The following is a 21,002-nucleotide window of genomic DNA, read 5'->3' as shown; positions in this document are numbered from 1 at the left end:
ACAAACTTTGTATGAAGTTTGGGCTCAATATCATTTATTTTTTTAGTCTTATATGTATAATTCAGTAGTGGGGATGACCTATGAGGGGAAGGGAAAAAATGGAGTGAGAGTGACAGTTTAGTGATAAAGTGCTGTAGAAAAATAAAATCAAAACTAAAATTTGTAGCTCTGTAATGTAGTTTTTCCTTTATTAGAGCCCGAGCACCTAGCGGTTCGGTCACACTCTCCATTCAAATATATGAGTATTTTTCTGTGTTCAGCTGAAGTTACTTATTGTCTCTACACACCTGGCAGCAGTGTTCAATGCTTACTATTTTGTCGAGGAGTACTGTGAGCAAGTCAGCCTTATATGACAAACATCATCTGATTCACATGAAATTTTCAAGGTGTGCTCTACAGTTGATATACAGCGACATAATGTTTATTTAATGCATGTTTTCTAGCACCATATAGTGGACACAGGAAATGATATTTAACTCCTTCATGCAATGTTAGATAACAGACAACTAAAGTTATACGTCTTTGTCCAGCAAGTACTCGTGGCACCGTACATTTAAACGTACGACAGACATCAAGTGTAATCAGGCAGATGCCCAGAGCCATGGAGACAAGCTTTGTGATTCATCAGCTTCCAGAAAGTCCCAGAAAACGCCATTTTATTGACATGATTGGTGCTACTGGTGGCTCTATTACTGGGCATCGTGATGGCCTGATGATGTGTCATCATGCAAGCTTACAAAAACAGCCTGCTTGAGCTTGGCTCTTCCTACTTGGTCACACCAACATCGAGATAAGACGGGTTTTCATCTCTGTTACCGTTGAGACTTGATGTTTCACCATGACAGAGGAAGTTGCTATAACTTTATTAGGGCCTGAGCCCAAAGGGTGAAGACCCTATTGTATTTCATGTGTTTGTTTCTTTCTTATTATTCTTTCTTTATTAATCTGCCACTTCAACCCTAAATTTGACCCCCTAAACATGCTCAAAAACTCACCAAATTTGGCACGCACATCAGGTCTAGTAAAAAATTTGATAAAATGTAAAAATAAACCCCTAAAGTGCCTAAATGTGCTCTCTAGTGCCACCTATGTAACAAAATGGCCACCACGGCCCATAGGAATGTCGTAGAGAGATCAAACCAAAACTCAATTATTCGTCTCATCAAGACCTACAAATCATACACTGACACCCCTGACCTAAATGTAATAGGAAGTCCACAATCAGCCTTGCAAAATAAGACTTTGCCCCAATTTTGGACCCCGAACAAACGCTATCTCCTCCGATTTTCTAAAAATAGACTTGATGAAAATTAGGAAAATAATTTACACACAAACTCATCAAGAGTTTTCAATTAACTAATTGAAATTCAAGTGAATGGGCCCAAAACTTGCATGATTTTGATGACACAGGTGTGAGCAAGACAGACATGTCTCACCCTGCAGAAAATTCTCATCCTGTCAATCGATCTTTCAAAATAAAAGCACACCACACTTGTTATGAATATCCCTCGTTTTTAAAAAGCAAAATGATCTGATCCTGACGGGCCAGTGTGAGGTCCCAACCAACGCTGCTTGCAGCTTTAATTAAAACTAATCTGCTGACAATATAGCAGAGAATATGTCCATATCTTGTTGTAGAAAATAATTATTATTGAAGGATGGCACTGCTAACAAAGCTCTGCTAACTTGGTGACAAACACATTTTATTACCTGCAGATGCTTCACAATAAAAGCTGCTGCTTGTTGGTAGAAAGCTTTTAATGTGAAACAGCTACAGGAAATAGAATGCAGTGTGTCTGTAGGAAGGGATCAGTAAATAGTAATAAGACCAGGAAGGTTGGAGTGAAGCTGAACTCCAAACCACAGAGATTCAGTTACAAGTTACAAAAGTCCTGAGAACTGACACAGAGAGACTGTTTAAAAAACAATTAAAGTTGTTTCACTGAATCTGTGTAAAAACATCTTTAGTTATATTGTCACTAATTTCACAAGTGTCAGTATGAAATGAAAAGAGTGGAACTTCCTGTCTGCTGTGTTAAAGCTGGTTGTTGAAACATTAAATATGATCAGCTGTACTGATTAGTGTTTGGCAGAGACTCTGCTGTGTTGTTGAGAAAGACTTGATGAACTCAGTTTCATTTTTATTTGGACAGAAGTGGAGAGACTCGACTGCAGCTCTGCTGTCACTCTGATAAACTTAAAGTTTCATTTCTGCAGAGTGACGTTGCAGCTGTCTTTCCAGTGTTGCTCCTCCTCTTACTGTAACTCTGAGTGTCTGATTTACAGGATTATTATGAAGTATCATGGAGTAAAGGTGAGACTGTACCTGACAGGTGGGAGGAGTAAGACATGAAAAGTTGTTGCTTCGCTTAATTATGTGTGTTGAAAGTTTGAGGTTTTTCACAAGGTGATCAAAAAAACAAACAAACCCTGATTCATGTAACTATTAACTTATTTTTCTCTTTATCTTGAACTGAGCCCAACAAATGTAGTCTGGTCAAAGTTGCTGTTAAATCAACAGTTATGGAGCGCCCTGGCAGTGCACACCACATACGTAACCACAACATTGCACTTCTACAAACCTTTTCCAGTTTCCCTCACCAAACACAAAACAAGGTGTAAGACAGTTAACAACTCCTTCATGCAGATACAATATCTATACTTTGCTTTAACTAATTAATTCTTCATGAGATGTTTAAACATATCAAAGTATGACTGCAAGAATGATGCCAGGCTCCAACAACAGGTTGGAAGGCGGAAAACTGGCAAAGCAAAGAATGACAAGAATCCTCAAGACACAACATCCATTGTACATAGTGTGAAAGAAAAGAAAGACAATTTATTTACAAAGGTTCGATTATTCATTGTATGATTACTGGAATATAAAAATTAGCAATTTTGAATTACACAGAACTGAAATGTCATTTTGATAAGAGTCATTATGAAATAAAAATCATCAAATTTTCTTTCTGAGTAAAACTGAAGTTTTGTGTTAAAACCTGCTGAAACACAGTAAACGTTTCTTCTGTACTCACCAGTGTTTCTGACAGGTTGTTGAGAAAGATCTTTAAACTCAGGTAAAGTTTTCTAAAGACAGAAACACAGAGACGTGTCTCCACTGCAGCTTTGTGTCAGACTGACAAACTTTCAGTTTAATCTGAAGAGTCTGATGTTGAACCTGTCTTGTATTTCCAGTTCTCCCTCATCTCATACTCCAGCTCTTTTGTTTAGACATGGTTAGTGATGGTGTGATAGTGATATGTATTTGGCACAAGATGAAATTAATCTTTCAGGAGACGTGTTCTTCTATCTGCTTTTCTTTTGTAGTTGGAGTCTGTTGCAGCTAATTGATCAATGACGTCAGTCCCACATGTAAGAATATATCTTATGTTCAGAGGGAAACAACAGTCCTTTTACAGTCCTCCACAGCTCTGCAACAATCTCACTGTCAGTCTGATGTTCAGCTCACTGTTTGTGCTGTAATGTTTTAAACTTTTCATGTATTTCTTGTATTTTCTTCTTTCCTATAGTTGTTGCTGAATGAGATGAGGAAGTTGAGAGGTGTGTAACAAACTGTCCTCCCTCTGATGGTTGCTGCCATACAAACCTTTGCTGGACACATGGAGGGAAACATTTACAATTTGTACAAACCTCAGTAACTCTGAGACAAAGATTCAAATCACTGCTACAAACAGTTTAGAGTAGTTTCCAGTGTTGGAAAGTAACGAAGTACATTTACTAAAGTGCTGTACTTCAGTACAGTTTTGTACTTGAGTATTTCCATTTGATGCTACTTTAAACTTCTACTTTTCAGAGGGAAATATTGTACTTTCTACTCCACTACATGGACACATGACACAATGGATAATATAACAAGCTTTTAAAATACAACACATTGTTAAAGATGAAACCAGTGGTTCCCAACCTTTTTGGCTTTTGACGTCTTACAAAAAGCAGTGTGTAGTCGGGGTCACATTTCACATGTCTATGAGTTGTTAACAGCTCCACCAAATAGTGATTTTTCCCTCTAAACTTCTCACATGCTTTCATTTCAATAAATGTTCAAATGATCCAATATTTCACCAAAAGTCAAAGATTAGAGAAAAAGTCCAAAAACTGAAAGCAGATTTGTGTTTTTTCTTCATTCTTCTCACATTAATCATCTTACGACCCCTCAAATTTATTTGGTGACCCTTTGAGGGGGCCCGACCCCTAGGTTGGGAACCACTGGACCACCTATGTGAAATGCGGGGCATGTGTGGGCCCTACTGGGACCCATTGTGGGCCTGCAGCATGCCCAAGTGGGCCCAGGTGGGCTGTGTGGGCCCCACTGGAGCCCATTATGGACCTGCACCATGCCCCAGTAGGACAGCCCACTAAGTGGGCATGCAGCGGCCCACGATGGGCCCTGGGTGTAGTTTGTCCCATGGGGGCACCACCTGGGCCCCATAGTATTGGCACATGCCCCTCATTTCAGGCCAGTAATTGGGCCTACAGTGGGCTGCCCCTGTTTAAGTTTATGTTTCAAATACTTACTTTTATTCACAGCCAGGCTAGAAGAAAAAATGAAGAAAATATATTGAAAATTGAGTACAAAACTGAGCATGTGGATTGAACACTGAATAAAATGCTAAAACAACTTTTTAGTTTGTGCCAACCTCCGGAGGTCCTAAACAGAGTAGGACTACATCAACATCTTGTATGCTGTGAAAAGAAAAAACGTGTTGGTGAAAACATTTTAAAACAGACTTAAACAAAATCATGTTCACTTTACACACAGCGTGGACACATTCATTCATTATTTAAATATTTCAATGACACAGAGAAAGAACTTGTGAGCTTTTCAAACACTAACCAGCAAATTTCCAAACCAGATTTTGTATCAGTTTATTTAAGGATGTTGTATATACTTAGAAGCATAAATGAGGACTTTCAAATATGCAGAGACGAAGAAAAACTACAGAGTTTAAATGTACTATCTTATATTAATTGTTTGCACAAAATACACATCAGAGCACATCCACTTTATTTTCATTCTACCACAGTCAGCATATTTGGATTGATGTATATTAATATTTGAGGTGTCCTGAATGTATATTTTGAACTTCAGGTGCTTCACAGAGTTGAACTCATTTCTCTCTCACTCAGCTTCTCTCCCGTTTCACCTGTTGCTGCGTTTAAAGGGGATGAGAGGAGCTCATGTGATTGGTTATTATGGAAGCTCGCCCAGACTCCACCTGCTGATTCTGTATTCCTCCCACTAATAATGTATTCGGTCTCTCCTCCATGATGTGCCTGGCTGCACCTGGTTTGTGCCAAAGCTGATGATCAGGAAAATTGCAGGAATTTGTTTATCACACCCACATGCGTCACCTGCCAGGAATCAAGGCTTGAATCTGCGCCTGCGCCCTAATGCAGGAAAAATGGCCCCTTGACTTTTATGGCTGCATCATTACATGAAACAACAAAATTCTTGATATATTATACATCACTGTTGACACATTTCCCTAAAATTCAGTCTGACATACTTGGTATCTTTACAAACTTTGGGATGTTCACTAGATTTTAAAGCTTTTAAAGAGTTTTTCCTCACATGTTTGTCATGATGGATCAATCACCAGTGAAGATGTTAATGAAGCAATCCTGGGGGGACACTGAAGCAGTAAAAAGACAAGTTTAAGTATTTTGGTGAATTCCAACATACATTAAATAAAACAATTGTATGATAAATCATAAAAGAATGACCACATTAATCATATCCTGATTAAATCAAGTTTACATTGTACATTACTGCTGAATATGTACTTTTGTTACCATGAATGACAGTGAATCTTTTCATTTAAAACTGATCAGTTTATCAGTTTAGTCTCTAATCCATCTGCATCCTGGTATTGACTCAGGCAGTTTGATTGACAGGACAGATTATCAGAGGGGCAGAGTTTTTTCCACCATCATTATTACAGGGACCAAAATATGGGTAGAGTTTCTCAGTGAAGGAGCAGCCAGTAAAGGAGTAGATAAGAGCTGCAGCATCTACGTCATAAAAGGAGACCAGACCCTCCTCATAATCCACAAACACCCCCACCGTCTGAGGCTGAGACTTCAGAGAGAGACGCACTCCAGGACCAGCACAAGCTTCGTACTCATTTCCATTTCTCAACCATATAGTCCAGTAACCATTATGAGGCTTCAGTGTGATTTTTCCCTTCCTGTTGATCGACTCTCTGGCCACTCCTAAATCCCATTCAGTCTTCCCTTTAACCTGAACCTCAAAGTAAAATCTGCCTGAAGAGAAACTCTGCTTTCCTAAAACACAGGGACAATAAGAAAATCTCTCTGGGTTGTCTAGGAGATTCCTCTTCAAATAACCATCATTTACTTGTTTCCCATCATTAGACAGGATGAGCCAGAAATATGCTGTATCAGGATCAAGAGTCACATCCACTGCATACTGCTGGACCCTCTTCAGCTCAACCTCAAACAACTTCTTCATCTCTTTACTGAGCGTCTCCTCCAGCTGAGTCACAGCTCTCACCACAGTCCCCTCATATGATGGTGGACGGACGCTGACCAGCTTCCAGTCTTTGGTGGGTGGAGCAGCTTTCAGGGACGGGAAGTTTTGGAGAAGGTGGAGGTGGTCTTCAGAGCGTGAGAGCTTCTCCACCTCAGAGCTTCTCTTCATCAGCTCAGAGATTTCCTGTTCCAGCTCTTTGATGAAGTCTTCAGCCTGTTTCTCTGCCGTTCTTTGCTTCTCTTCAATCGTCTCAATGAGCTCATTCAGGCTTCTCTCAACAGACTCCTTCAGAGCGATGAAGACCTGAACACCTTCTGCTTTCTCTCTGTCTGCATCTTCCTTACTGAAGTCAACTGAGTGTTTGATCTCTTGAATCTTCAGTTGTCTCTTCTGGATCATCTGCTGAATTTCAGCCTCTGTCTTCCACAGCTCTGCCTTCTTTCCTTCATATTCTTCTTTCAGAGGAACAACATCATGTGTCTTGTGGTCTAAAACAGAGCAGAGCATGCAGACATATGTCTGGTCGGTCTTACAGAACAGCTCCAGAGGTTTATCGTGCTTCATACACATCCTGTCTTCCAGGTTCTCCACAGGGTCCATCAACTGATGTCTTTTCAGGCCTGAAACTGTCAGATGAGGCTCCAGGTGAGTCTCACAGTAGGAGGTCAGACACACCAGACAGGACTTCAGGGCCTTCAGTTTGGTTCCAGTACAGACATCACAGGGAACTTCTCCTGATTTGGCAGCTTGTTGCTCTGAGCTGCTGCTGCTGGCTTTCTGTTGAGCTTCCTGTCTGAACTGAGAAACCATCTCAGAAAGTAAAGTATTGACGTGAAGCTCAGGTCTTGTGTTGAAAACCTTTTTACACATCAGACACAGGTACTGGTCATTACTGTTCCAGTGTTCAGTGATGCAGTTTTTGCAGAAGTTGTGTCCACATGGTGTGGTGACTGGATCAGTGAACACATCCAGACAGATGCAGCACAGAAACTGATCTTCAGATCGCAGACAGCTGGCAGCAGACATATCTACACACTGAGAAGAAAGAAAAGGAAGACATTTTTTATGTTTATTCGTTTTTAAAAAAGAGAGATGTATGGTTACTGTTCAATTATAGTGTGATATTAGTTAAAATAATTTTGAATTAAACATGGCGTGTTTTAATGGGGATAGAGATACTTTCACCAAATCCAACTGTGAGCGACCTTAACCATTAAGCTGAGCTGGTAAGCATAAAGATTTTCTCCAGTGTTGCACAGCCAGGTTAAAGGCCTTGTTCAGCTTTAATGTTGGACATTTGCTGGTTTGCACAAACACAGTAAGGGACTCATCTGCAGCTCTTTATCTAACAGCTCATTGTGGCTGTTTGTGTTTTTACTCTTCCTCCTTCAAATATTTATAACTGATCTGCTGACAATATAGCACAGAATCTGTCCATATCTTCTTGTATAGATGAATTATTATTAAAGAATAGCACTGCTAATAAATCTCTGCTATCTCGGTGACAAAACACATTTTATTTCCTCTAGCTGCTTCACAAGAAGACATCCTGCTAGTTCACCGGTGGAACATTAACATTTTAATGTGAAACAGCTAGAGGAAACGAAATGCAGTATGGCTGTAGGGAGTCATCAGTAAATAGTAATAAGACCAGGAAAGTCAGTGTTAAACTGAACCACAGAGATTCAGTTACAAAAGTCCTGAGAATTGACACAGAGAGACTTGAAAAGAATAATTAAAGTGGTTTCCCTGAGCCTGTGTAAATGTCTTTAGTTACAGTGCTGCTTGAAAGTTTGTGGAAGTTTAGAATTTGCTCTATTTCTGCATAAATATGACCTAAAACGTGATCACATTTCCATTCAAGTCCTAAAACTAGATAAAGGGACATCAATTAAACAAATGAGACAAAAATCTTACACTTGTTCATTTATTTATTGAGGAAAATGATCCAATGTTACATATTTGTGCATGGCAAAAGTATGTAAACCTCTAGGATTATCAATTCATTAGAGGGGGAAATCAGAGTTGGGTGTTTCAATCAATTGGATGACAATCAAGTGTGAGTCTGGGAGGCCCTGCCGTATTTAAAGAAGAGAAATCCGGGTCTTCACTATCAAAGAAGACTTTCAACATCATTGTTACCCTCCCCCGGAGTGGTCGAACAACAAAGATCACACCAAGATCAGGTGTGTGATAGTCAAAGAGGCCACAACGGACCCTGGGGTAACGTCTAGGAAACTAAAGGCCTCTCGTGCAGTGACTACAGTAAATGTTCATGAGTCCACCATCAGGAGAACATTGAACATCAATGGTGTGCACGGCAGAGTTGCAAGGAGAAAAGCCACTTCCCTCCAAAAAGAACATCGCTGCTCATCCACGGTTCACTCAAGACCACATGGATAAGCCAGAAGGTGATTGGAAAAATGTTCTGTGGATGGATGAGACCAAAATCGCATCCCATCTGTGAAACATGGTGGCATCACGGTTTGTGCTGCTTTGCTGCCGCTGAACCAGGACAGCTTTCAATCATTGAAGGAGCTATGAGTTCTGAGTTATACCAGCAAATTCTACAGGAAAATGTCAAGGTATCTGTGAACTGAAGCTCAATAGACAGTTTGTTATGCAGTCAGACAACGAGCCTAAACACACAAGTTGCTCTACCAAAGAATGGTTAAAGCAGAAGAAAGATAATGTTTTGGAACGGCTGAGTCAAAGTCCTGACCTTAATCCTTAATAGAAATGTTGTGGAAGGACCTGAAGCATGTAGTTCATGCAAAGAAGCCCACCAACATCCCTGAGTTGAGACTGTTCTGTAAGGAGGAATGGATTAAAATTCCTCCAGGCCAATGTGCAGAGCTGATAAATGGTTACTGGAAACATTTGGTTGAAGTTATTACTGCAAAAGGGGGTCACACCAGTTACTGAAAGCAAGGGTTCACATACTTCTACCTAACACAAATATGTGAGATTGGATAATTTTCCACAATAAATAAATGAAAAAGTTTAATGTTGTTGTCTCCTTTGTTTAGTTGGATTCCCTTTATCTAGTTTTAGGACTTGTGTAAACATATGATAACATTTTAGGTCATATTTCTGCAGAAATAGAGCAAATTCTAAAGATTTCAAAAACTTTCAAGCAGCACTGTATATTGTAATCAATTTCACAAGTGTCAGTATGAAATGAAAAGAGTGGAACTTCCTGTCTGCTGTGTTAAAGCTGGTTGTTGAAACATTAAATATGATCAGTTGTACTCACCAGTGTTTGGCAGAGACTCTGCTGTGTTGTTGAGAAAGACTTGATGAACTCAGTCTAATATTCATTTGGAAAGAAGTGGAGAGACTCGACTGCAGCTCTGCTGTCGCTCTTACAAACTTTCAGTTCTGGAGAGTGATGTTGAAGGTCTATTGTCTTTCCAGTGTTGCTCCTCCTCTTATTGTATCCCTGTTTGTGTTTTTTCCTCCCTCTGATTAACAGGATTTCCTCCCTCTCATTAACAGGATAATTATGAAATACCATGGAGCAAAGATGATACTGTACATAAGAGGTGGGAGGAGGAAGACGTGGGAAAAGTTGTTGCTTTGCTTAATTATGTGTGCTGAAAGCTTGAAGTTTTTCACAAGGTGATAAAAAATAATAATAAACACACCCTGTTTTAGATTTAAAGTGAAAGTAAAAGTTTTGGGCAGCCAGGTTTTACTGCTGAGGTTTTCATGCAACTATTAACCTATTTTTGTCTATTATTTGATCTGTGTTCAACAAATGTAGTCTGGTCAAAGTTGCTGTTAAATCAACAGTTATGGAGCGCCCTGGCAGTGCGACATATGTAAACACATCACTGGTTCAATTCCAGCCAGGGACCTGTGTTGCATGTCATACTCATCTCTCTTCCCTTGTTTCCTGTCCGTCACTTCACTATCCTCTATCCACTATGAGGAAAAAGAGCCAAAAATCTTCAGAAAAAATATGAACATTATTTCAAAAACACATTTTTTCAACTCCACTACATTTATTTGACAGCTTTAGTTACTTTTCAGATGAAGATTTGACACAATGGATAATATAACAAGCTTTTAAAATACAACACATTGTTAAAGATGAAACCAGTGGTTTCCAACCTTTTTGGCTTTTGACGTCTTACAAAAAGCAGTGTGTAGTCGGGGTCACATTTCACATGTCTATGAGTTGTTAACAGCTCCACCAAATAGTGATTTTTCCCTCTAAACTTCTCACATGCTTTCATTTCAATAAATGTTCAAATGATCCAATATTTCAGCAAAAATCAAAGATTAGAGAAAAAGTCCAAAAACTGAAAACAGATTTGTGTATCAGAACTTTGTTTTTTCTTCTTTCCTCTCCCATTAATCATCTCACCACCCCTCAGACTCTATGAGGTTAATAGATCACAAGTTAAACACTTGGGGTGATTTTAAAATACAAATACATGGTTATGAAATATTCATTAACTCTTCACATAAAGGAATTTAAGTCTTGTCACTAGAGGGCAGTATGGTTACATGTAGTATAAAAGGATAATAAAATCTAAGGCTTATAACTCTTTAGTAGATAGTCATACACCTATGAAAGTTATACCATTCTTCTTGTATTTACACGACAAATAACATGATGTAAGTTGCATAATGATTAGACATTTAATTTACATGAATTTCAGGTTTGCCTCAGATTTGCAGGGAGGCTTCACATGTCCTCAGGAATGTGGGTTCGTTTATGGCTTTGGTGATAAGAGTCTGTGTTTCATTTAAGGTGGGAGTTATTTTTCTCCAGTCCAAGTGGCCTTTAGGGTCAATTCATGCTTTTAGTTTGTGTCATAATTCAACTTATCAAAATGGTTTCTTAGGAGATCTTTCTGAGTCTGTTGAGCGTCACTGATCAAACCCTTACTTAGGGTTACAAAGGTCAGTTCTGCAGACCGGGGATCTGCCCTTACCAACTTAGGAAGCCAGGAAGTCTGTCTCTTATTTTCCTTAAGAGTCAAAGGTTAGTTAACAGAATTAAAGAACAAGTGGTTGTCCCCCTACACCTGATAAAAACAAGTTTACACTGTACATTGCTGCTGAATATGTACTTTTGTTACCATGAATGACAACAAATCTTTTCATTTAAAATTGATCAGTTTATCAGTTCGGTCTCTAATCCATCAGCATCCTGGTATTGACTCAGGCAGTTTGATTGACAGGACAGATTATCAGAGGGGCAGAGTTTTTACCACCATCATTTGAACACGGACCAAAGTATGGGTAGAGTTTCTCAGTGAAGGACCAGCCAGTAAAAGAGAAGATAAGAGCTGCAGCATCTACATCATAAAAGGAGACCAGACCCTCCTCATAATCCACAAACACCCCCACCTTCTGAGGCTGAGACTTCAGAGAGAGACGGACATCAGGCCCAGCAAGAGCTCTGTAATCGCTTCCATTTCTCAACCATATAGTCCAGTAACCATTCTCAGGGCTGAGTGAGATGTTTCCCTTCCTGTTGATCGACTCTCTGGCCACTCCTAAATCCCATTTAGTCTTCCCTTTAACCTGAACCTCAAAGTAAAATCTGCTTGAAGAGAAACTCTGCTTTCCTAAAACACAAACAAAATAAGAAAATCTCTCTGGGTTGTTTGGGAGATTCTTCCACACATCACCATGATTTACTTGTTTCCCATCATCAGACAGGATGAGTTTAGGATGTGCTGTATCAGGATCAAGAGTCACATCCACTGCATACTGCTGGACCCTCTTCAGCTCAACCTCACCGAGCAGCTTCTTCATCTCTTTACCAAGCGTCTCCTCCAGCTGAGTCACAGCTCTCACCACAGTCCCCTCATATGATGGTGGACGGACGCTGACCTCTGTCCAGTCTTTGGTGGGTGGAGCAGCTTTCAGGGACGGGAAGTTTTGGAGGAGGTGGAGGTGGTCTTCAGAGCGTGAGAGCTGCTTCACCTCAGAGCTTCTCTTCTTCAGCTCAGAGATTTCCTGTTCCAGCTCTTTGATGAAGTCTTCAGCCTGTTTCTCTGTCGTTCTTTGCTTCTCTTCAATCGTCTCAATGAGCTCATTCAGGCTTCTCTCAACAGACTCCTTCAGAGCGGTGAAGACCTGAACACCTTCTGCTTTCTCTCTGTCTGCATCTTCCTTACTGAGGTCAACTGAGTGTTTGATCTCTTGAATCTTCAGTCGTCTCTTCTGGATCATCTGCTGAATTTCAGCCTCTGTCTTCCCCAGCTCTGCCGTCTTTCCTTCATATTCTTCTTTCAGAGGAACAACATCATGTGTCTTGTGGTCTAAAACAGAGCAGAGCATGCAGACACATGTCTGGTCGGTCTTACAGAACAGCTCCAGAGGTTTATCGTGCTTCATACACATCCTGTCTTCCAGGTTCTCCACAGGGTCCATCAGCTGATGTCTTTTCAGGCCTGAAACTGTCAGATGAGGCTCCAGGTGAGTCTCACAGTAGGAGGTCAGACACACCAGACAGGACTTCAGGGCCTTCAGTTTGGTTCCAGTACAGACGTCACAGGGAACTTCTCCTGGTTTGGCAGCTTGTTGCTCTGAGCTGCTGCTGCTGGCTTTCTGTTGAGCTTCCTGTCTGAACTGAGAAACAAGCTCAGTGAGCAATGTGTTGACCTTCAGGTCAGGTCTTATGTAGAAAACCTCTTTACACATGGGACACAGGTACTGGTCATTACTGTTCCAGTGTTCAGTGATGCAGTTTTTGCAGAAGTTGTGTCCACATGGTGTGGTGACTGGATCAGTGAACACATCCAGACAGATGGAGCACAGAAACTGATCTTCAGATAGCAGACAGCTGGCAGCAGACATATCTACACACTGAGAAGAAAGAAAAGGAACTGTTCAATTATAGCGTGATATTAGGTAAAATAATTTTGAATTAAACATGGAGTGTTTCAGTGGGGATAGAGATACTTTCACCAATTTGAGCCTTTTGCAGCCTTAACTATTTAACCCGAGATGGCAAACATAAAAATATTTTCTCCAGTGTTGCACAGCCAGGTTAAAGGTCTTGTTCACCTTTAATGTTGTACATGTGCTGGTTTGGACAAACACAGTAAGAGACTGTCATCTGCAGCTCTTTATCTAACAGCTCATTGTGGCTGTTTCTGCTTGTACTATTCTTCCATACAATCTTTAAAATGAACCACTGACAACATAACACAGAATATGTCCATATCTTGTTGTATAGAAGAATTATTATTGAAGAATAGCACCATTTATTTCCTCTAGCTGCTCCACAATAAAAGCCTCCTTCTGGTTCACTGGTGAAAAGCTTTTAATGTGAAACAGCTACAGGAAATAGAATGCAGTGTGACTGTAGGAAGTGATCAGTAAATAGTAATAAGACCAGGAAGGTTGGAGATTCAGTTACAAGTTACAAAAGTCCTGAGAACTGACACAGAGAGACTGCTGAAACATTAAATATGATCAGTTGTTCTCACCAGTGTTTGGCAGAGACTCTGCTGTGTTGTTGAGAAAGACTTGATGAACTCAGTTTAATTTTTATTTGGACAGAAGTGGAGAGACTCAACTGCAGCTCTGCTGTCGCTCTGATAAACTTAAAGTTTCATTTCTGGAGAGTGATGTTGCAGCTGTCTTTCCAGTATTGCTCCTCCTCTTACTGTAACTCTGAGTGTCTGATTTACAGGATTATTATTAAATATCATGGAGTAAAGTTGAGACTGTACCTGACAGGTGGGAGGAGTAAGACATGAAAAGTTGTTGCTTCGCTTAATTATGTGTGTTGAAAGTTTGAGGTTTTTCACAAGGTGATCAAAAAAACAAACACACCCTGTTTTAGATTTAAAGAGAAAGTTTTGGGCAGCCAGTTTTTACTGCTGAGCTTTTCATGTAACTCATTTTGTCTATTATTTCATCTGTGTTCAACAAATGTAGTCTGGTCAAAGTTGCTGTTAAATCAACAGTTATGGAGCACCCTGGCAGTGCACACCACATACATAACTACAACATTGCTGGTTCGATTCCAGCTAGGGACCTGTTTTGCATGTCATACCCATTTCTCTTCCCTTGTTTCTAGTCTGTCACTTCACTATCCTTTATCCAATAAAGGCAAAAAGGGCCAAAAAAGAGAGAAAATCTTCAGAAAAAAATTCAACAGTTCTTTCAAAAACACATTTTTAACTTCTACAAACCTTTTCCAGTTTCCTTCACCAAACACAAAATAAGGTGAAAGACAGTTAACAACTCCTTCATGCAGATACAATATCTATATTTTGCTTTAATTAATTAATTCTTCATGAGATGTTTAAACATATCAAAGTATGACTGCAAGAATGATGCCAGGCTCCAACAACAGGTTGGAAGGCGGAAAACTGGCAAAGCAAAGAATGACAAGAATCCTCAAGACACAACATCCATTGTACATAGTGTGAAAGAAAAGAAAGACAATTTATTTACAAAGGTTTGATTATTCATTGTATGATTACTGGAATATAAAAATAGGTAAACAACACAGAACTGAAATGTCATTTTGATAAGAGTCATTATGAAATAAAAATCATCAAATTTTCTTTCTGAGTAAAACTGAAGTTTTGTGTTAAAACCTGCTGAAACACAGTGAACGTTTCTTCTGTACTCACCAGTGTTTGCAAAGATTCTGACAGGTTGTTGAGAAAGATCTTTAAACTCAGGTAAAGTTTTCTAAAGACAGAAACACAGAGACGTGTCTCCACTGCAGCTTTGTGTCAGACTGACAAACTTTCAGTTTAATCTGAAAAGTCTGATGTTGAACCTGTCTTGTATTTCCAGTTCTCCCTCATCTCTTACTCCAGCTCTTTTGTTTAGACATGGTTAGTGATGGTGTGATAGTGATATGTATTTGTCACAAGATGAAATTAATCTTTCAGGAGACGTGTTCTTCTATCTGCATTTCTTTTGTAGTTGGAGTCTGTTGCAGCTAATTGATCAATGACGTCAGTCCCACACGTAAGAATATATCTTATGATCAGAGGGAAACAACAGTCCTTTTACAGTCCTCCACAGCTCTGCAACAATCTCACTGTTTGTGCTGTAATGTTTTAAACTTTTCATGTAATTCTTGTATTTTCTTCTTTCCTATAGTTGTCGCTGAATGAGATGAGGAAGTTGAGAGGTGTGTAACAAACTGTCCTCCCTCTGATGTTTGCTGCCATACAAACCTTTGCTGGACACATGGAGGGAAACATTTACAATTTGTACAAACCTCAGTAACTCTGAGACAAAGATTCAAATCACTGCTACAAACAGTTTAGAGTAGTTTCCAGTGTTGGAAAGTAACTAAGTACATTTACTCAGGTACTGTAGTTAAGTACAGCCTTGAGGTACTTGTACTTAACTTGAGTATTTCCATGTGAGGCTACTTTATACTTCCACTCCACTACATTTCAGAGGGAAATATTGCACTTTCTACCAGAATACAAATACATTATTCGGCAAAGCACAAATAGTGGGTTCTTTACAAACATTTACTTTGTACAAATATTTTAAAAATTATTTGTTTGAGGGAAGAAAAAAAAAACATGTAAAATACAAGCGTGCAGGTCTGTTACATCACTATCTCAGTCTCTCTCCTCTGCTCTGCTGTTACATCTATCAGCAGGTCTCAACAAGGGGAGTCACATCCACCTGCTACATGACGCACATTTCCGTATTTGTACATCACTCCCAGAGTTGGGGGTGTTCCCCAGAGATAAAGCTGAGCTACTGACACATGGGAAGTGCTGCCAAGGGACTCGCCATAACCTGTTGTTCCTCTTCTCCTTTCCACAAAGTTAGATTTTTAAAAATAGGCAATAAATGAAAAGTGAAAAGCAAGAATCGCCTTTGAAGTTCCTCCCTACACGTTACACAGTGTGCTGTCTCTGTGTTATGGGTGTATAAATAGGTAGAGGTCTGTCTGCAATGAAGCGATGAGTAAAGTTTTAGTTCAGTAGTCAACGCAGTCGTCTATGATCTGGGAGACTCCAGTTCAAGACCTGGTGTGGGGACCTCCTTCGTAGGTAGTTTATTCATGAACACTTATTGTAACACTTTAATTTTCTAAAATTAAAAGCGTAATCAAAACAAAAACAGGATTTTTAAGCCTCTTTCCTCTTTTATTCAAATACAAATACAAATACAAATACTGGGTTCTCTGCACATCCCTACTTTCTAATCCACTACATTTATTTAACAGCTTTAGTTACTTTTCAAATGAAGATTTGACACAATGGATAATATAACAAGCTTTATAATACAACACATTGGTAAAGATGAAACCAGTGGATTACCGTGCATATGATAATGAACTTCTTGAATCTTGAATCTTGAAGATGCTTAAACATATCAAAGTATGACTGCAAGAACGATGTCAGGCTTCAACAACAGGTTGGAAAGCAGAAAACTGGCAAAGCAAAGAATGACAAGAATCCTCAAGAGACAACACACATCATATGTAGTGTGAAAGAAAAGATAGACAATTTATTTACAGAAGTTTTGATTATTAATTGTATGATTACTGGACTATAAAGATAAGCAGTTTAGAATTCCACAGAACTGAAATGTCATTTTAACAAGAGTCATTAAGAAGTAGGAGTATGCATGCACATCCAAACCGAAGCGGGCAGGTGTTGGGCTAAAATCGAGCAAAGTCAAAGAAACAGCTCGCACACTGCAGGGCACTTACAATTTATTGCACAAAGGTGACGTTTCGAGCACACCTGCTATGATGCCATCTTAAATATATACAGTACATACCGCTGCCATGCGCCAGCAATTAAGACTTGAATCTGCACCTGCGCCATATTGCAGGAAAAAGGGCCCCATGTAGACACATTTCCCTGAAATTCAGTCTGACATACTTGGTATCCTTGCAAACTTTGGCATGTTCACTAGATTTTAAAGCTCTGTGTGAACAGAGTTTTTCCTCACATGTGTTTGTCATGATAAATCCATCACCGGTGAAGAGGTTAATGAATCAATAGTGGAGTGACACTGAAGCAGTAAAAAGACAAGTTTAAGGTAAAATTACAAAATACAGGAACTAAAACAATTATAAATCATAAAAGAATGACTGCATTAATCATATCCTGATGAAAACAAGTTTATGCTGCACATTACTGCTGAATATGTACTTTTGTTACCATGAATTACAGTGAATCTTTTCATTTATAATTGATCAGTTTATCATTGTTTTGTCTCTAATCCATCAGCATCCTGGTATTGACTCAGGCAGTTTGATTGACAGGACAGATTATCAGAGGGGCAGAGTTTTTACCACCATCACTATTACAGGGACTGAAGTATGGGTAGAGTTTCTCAGTGAAGGAGCAGCCAGTAAAGGAGTAGATAAGAGCTGCAGCATCTACGTCATAAAAGGAGACCAGACCCTCCTCATAATCCACAAACACCCCCACCTTCTGAGGCTGAGACTTCAGAGAGAGACGGACTGAGGAGTCATCATGAGCTATGTAATCATATCTCAACCATATAGTCCAGTAACCATCCTCAGGGCTCAGTGTGATTAGTCCCTTCCTGTTGATCGACTCTTTGGCCACTCCTAAAGTCCATTTAGTCTTCCCTTTAACCTGAACCTCAAAGTAAAATCTGCCTGAAGAGAAACTCTGCTTTCCTAACACACAGGGATTTATAGAAAATCTCTCTGGGTTGTCTGGGAGATTCTTCATCACATCACCACAGTTTACTTGTTTCCCATCATCAGACAGGATGAGTTCAGGATATGCTGTATCAGGATCAAGAGTCACATCCACTGCATACTGCTGGACCCTCTTCAGCTCAGCCTCAAACAACTTCTTCATCTCTTTACTGAGCGTCTCCTCCAGCTGAGTCACAGCTCTCACCACAGTCCCCTCATATGATGGTGGACGGACGCTGACCTCTGTCCAGTCTTTGGTGGGTGGAGCAGCTTTCAGGGACGGGAAGTTTTGGAGGAGGTGGAGGTGGTCTTCAGAGCGTGAGAGCTTCTCCACCTCAGAGCTTCTCTTCTTCAGCTCAGAGATTTCCTGTTCCAGCTCTTTGATGAAGTCTTCAGCCTGTTTCTCTGCCGTTCTTTGCTTCTCTTCAATCGTCTCAATGAGCTCATTCAGGCTTCTCTCAACAGACTCCTTCAGAGCGGTGAAGACCTGAACACCTTCTGCTTTCTCTTTGTCTGCATCTTCCTTACTGAGGTCAACTGAGTGTTTGATCTCTTGAATCTTCAGTCGTCTCTTCTGGATCATCTGCTGAATTTCAGCCTCTGTCTTCCCAAGCTCTGCCTTCTGTCCTTCATATTCTTCTTTCAGAGGAACAACATCATGTGTCTTGTGGTCTAAAACAGAGCAGAGCATGCAGACACATGTCTGGTCGGTCTTACAGAACAGCTCCAGAGGTTTATCGTGCTTCATACACATCCTGTCTTCCAGGTTCTCCACAGGGTCCATCAGCTGATGTCTTTTCAGACGTGAAGCTGTCAGATGAGGCTCCAGGTGAGTCTCACAGTAGGAGGTCAGACACATCAGACAGGACTTCAGGGCCTTCAGTTTGATTCCAGTACAGATGTCACAGGGAACTTCTCCTGGTTTGGCAGCTTGTTGCTTTGAGCTGCTGCTGCTGGTTTTCTGTTGAGCTTCCAGTCTGAACTGAGCAACAAGCTCAGTGAGCAATGTGTTAACCTTCAGGTCAGGTCTTATGTTGAAAACCTCTTTACACACGGGACACAGGGAAGGGACATTAACATTCCAGTGTTCAGTGATACAGTTTTTGCAGAAGTTGTGTCCACATGATGTGGTGACTGGATCAGTGAACACATCCAGACAGATGCAGCACAGAAACTGATCTTCAGATCGCAGACAGCTGACAGCAGACATATCTACATATGTAGTGTGAAAGGAAAGGAAGACATTTTTCTGTGTAAAAGCAACTTGAGTTATATTGTAACCAATATTCACAAGTGTCAATATGAAATTAAAAGTGGAACTTCCTGTCTGCTGTGTTAAAGCTGGTTGTTGAAACATTAAATATGATCAGTTGTACTCACCAGTGTTTGGCAGAGACTCTGCTGTGTTGCTGAGTAAAACTTGATCAACTCAGTGTAATTGTTTTTAGAAAGAAGTGGAGAGACTTGACTGCAGCTCTGCTTTCTTGCTGACACATTTTTAGTTTCATTTCTGTAGAGTGTCGTTGCAGTTCTCTAATCTTTCCAGTCAGGGGCGGAGCTAGACTCTCAGCAAAGAGGGGATGGAGCATTCTTAAAGGGTCCTTCTGATAAAGTCATTTTAAAATTCACAACTGTAAAATAGCCAATATATCCTATCCTATCCATAAACACAAGTTGTCACTTATTGAACAAGCAAGCCTATGTCTAAGAAAACATACAGTGAAGCCACTTTGAGACAAGCAAAAAAAAAAAGAAAAGAAAACAGGCCTCCAGTCACATACAAATGTTTCAGCACCAAGGCGCTCTACGTTCATTGATTGACAAACAGTTCATCACCACCACCGATAGACAGTGACAGGCCAGGTGCACTATCTCAGTACTGTGTCCTAACCATGGAGTTAAACAACACATTAATCTGACATTCTGACTGATTTCTTCATAACCAAAATTTAAGTTAATAAAGACTAATTATGGATGTTTCACTCATAAATTGTTGTCCCAGCTCTATCCTCCATAGAGCAAAATGATCTGAACAGGTTAACGAACTTTGTACATATCACGGTCCCTTTTAAAACTTCATCCTCCTCTCCTTCATGGTGGCAAACAAATAGCTCTTAGTTCTTTATCTGGCAAGTTTCATTCCCCATAAACATAAATAAAGTATATCTCATATTTTGGCTAAGGTTTTCAGCGAAGTTAGAGTCAACTTTGAATCACTGCCTCTGCGGTCTTCACTTCCCACGGAGTCAACAAGCAGAAATATGAACAGCGCCAATCTGCCATTGCAACCCACATTGTGGTCGGTGGTGGGATTATACCCATAGTGATAAGAATTACCATAGAGAATGAATAGAACAAGTTAAGAGAGTTAAGCTCTACTATTCCTGCTTTGCTGCCTCGTTGGGTCGTGTGCTACATCCACAATGGGGCCCCTACTGAGCATGCCCCCCCCCCCCCCCCCCCCCCCCCGCCCTTGCGGTTGTTCAGTTTATGTTTCCAGTTCTGCTCCTCCTCTTACTGCATCTCTGTTTGTGAGATTTTGTTTCCTCCTTCTGATTTACAGCATTGTTGTGAAATACCATGGGGTGAAGGTGATACTGTACTTAACAAGTGGGACGGGTGAGATGTGAAAAGGTGTTGCTTAGCTTAATTACGTCTGTTTTAAGTTTGAGGTTTTTCACAAGGTGATCCAAAAAAACAAACACACCCTGTTTTAGATTTAAAGTGAAAGTTTTGGGCAACCAGTTTTGAGCTGAGCTTTTCATGTAACTATTAACCTATTTTTGTCTATTATTTGATCTGTGTTCAACAAATGTAGTCTGGTCGAAGTTACTGTTAAAT

The 21,002-nt window shown here is 40.0% G+C and overlaps 3 protein-coding genes across 3 annotated transcripts; all 3 read right to left on the bottom strand.

Moving 5' to 3' along the window:
- Window positions 1-4,666: 4,666 nt before the first annotated feature.
- LOC137180299 (E3 ubiquitin-protein ligase TRIM21-like) lies at window positions 4,667-7,544 on the bottom strand. The gene has a single exon (XM_067585613.1). It carries the CDS (start codon window positions 7,538-7,540, stop codon window positions 5,897-5,899), a length of 1,644 nt encoding a protein of 547 aa, XP_067441714.1. The 5' UTR covers window positions 7,541-7,544; the 3' UTR covers window positions 4,667-5,896.
- Window positions 7,545-11,603: 4,059 nt separating this feature from the next.
- On the bottom strand, window positions 11,604-13,336 carry LOC137180298 (E3 ubiquitin-protein ligase TRIM21-like). The gene has a single exon (XM_067585612.1). It carries the CDS (start codon window positions 13,334-13,336, stop codon window positions 11,690-11,692), a length of 1,647 nt encoding a protein of 548 aa, XP_067441713.1. The 3' UTR covers window positions 11,604-11,689.
- Window positions 13,337-16,617: 3,281 nt separating this feature from the next.
- LOC137180297 (E3 ubiquitin-protein ligase TRIM21-like) lies at window positions 16,618-20,156 on the bottom strand. Its single transcript, XM_067585611.1, has 2 exons — window positions 19,542-20,156; window positions 16,618-19,373 (listed from the first exon to the last, which is right to left on the bottom strand). Exon 2 carries the CDS (start codon window positions 19,369-19,371, stop codon window positions 17,734-17,736), a length of 1,638 nt encoding a protein of 545 aa, XP_067441712.1. The 5' UTR covers window positions 19,372-19,373; window positions 19,542-20,156; the 3' UTR covers window positions 16,618-17,733.
- Between the last annotated feature and the right edge of the window lie 846 nt (window positions 20,157-21,002).

This window comes from Thunnus thynnus, chromosome 3 (assembly GCF_963924715.1).
Source record: "Thunnus thynnus chromosome 3, fThuThy2.1, whole genome shotgun sequence".
Lineage (NCBI taxonomy): Eukaryota > Metazoa > Chordata > Actinopteri > Scombriformes > Scombridae > Thunnus > Thunnus thynnus.
Note: the sequence above shows the minus strand (reverse complement) of the source record. Positions and strands in the feature narration are given on the sequence as shown.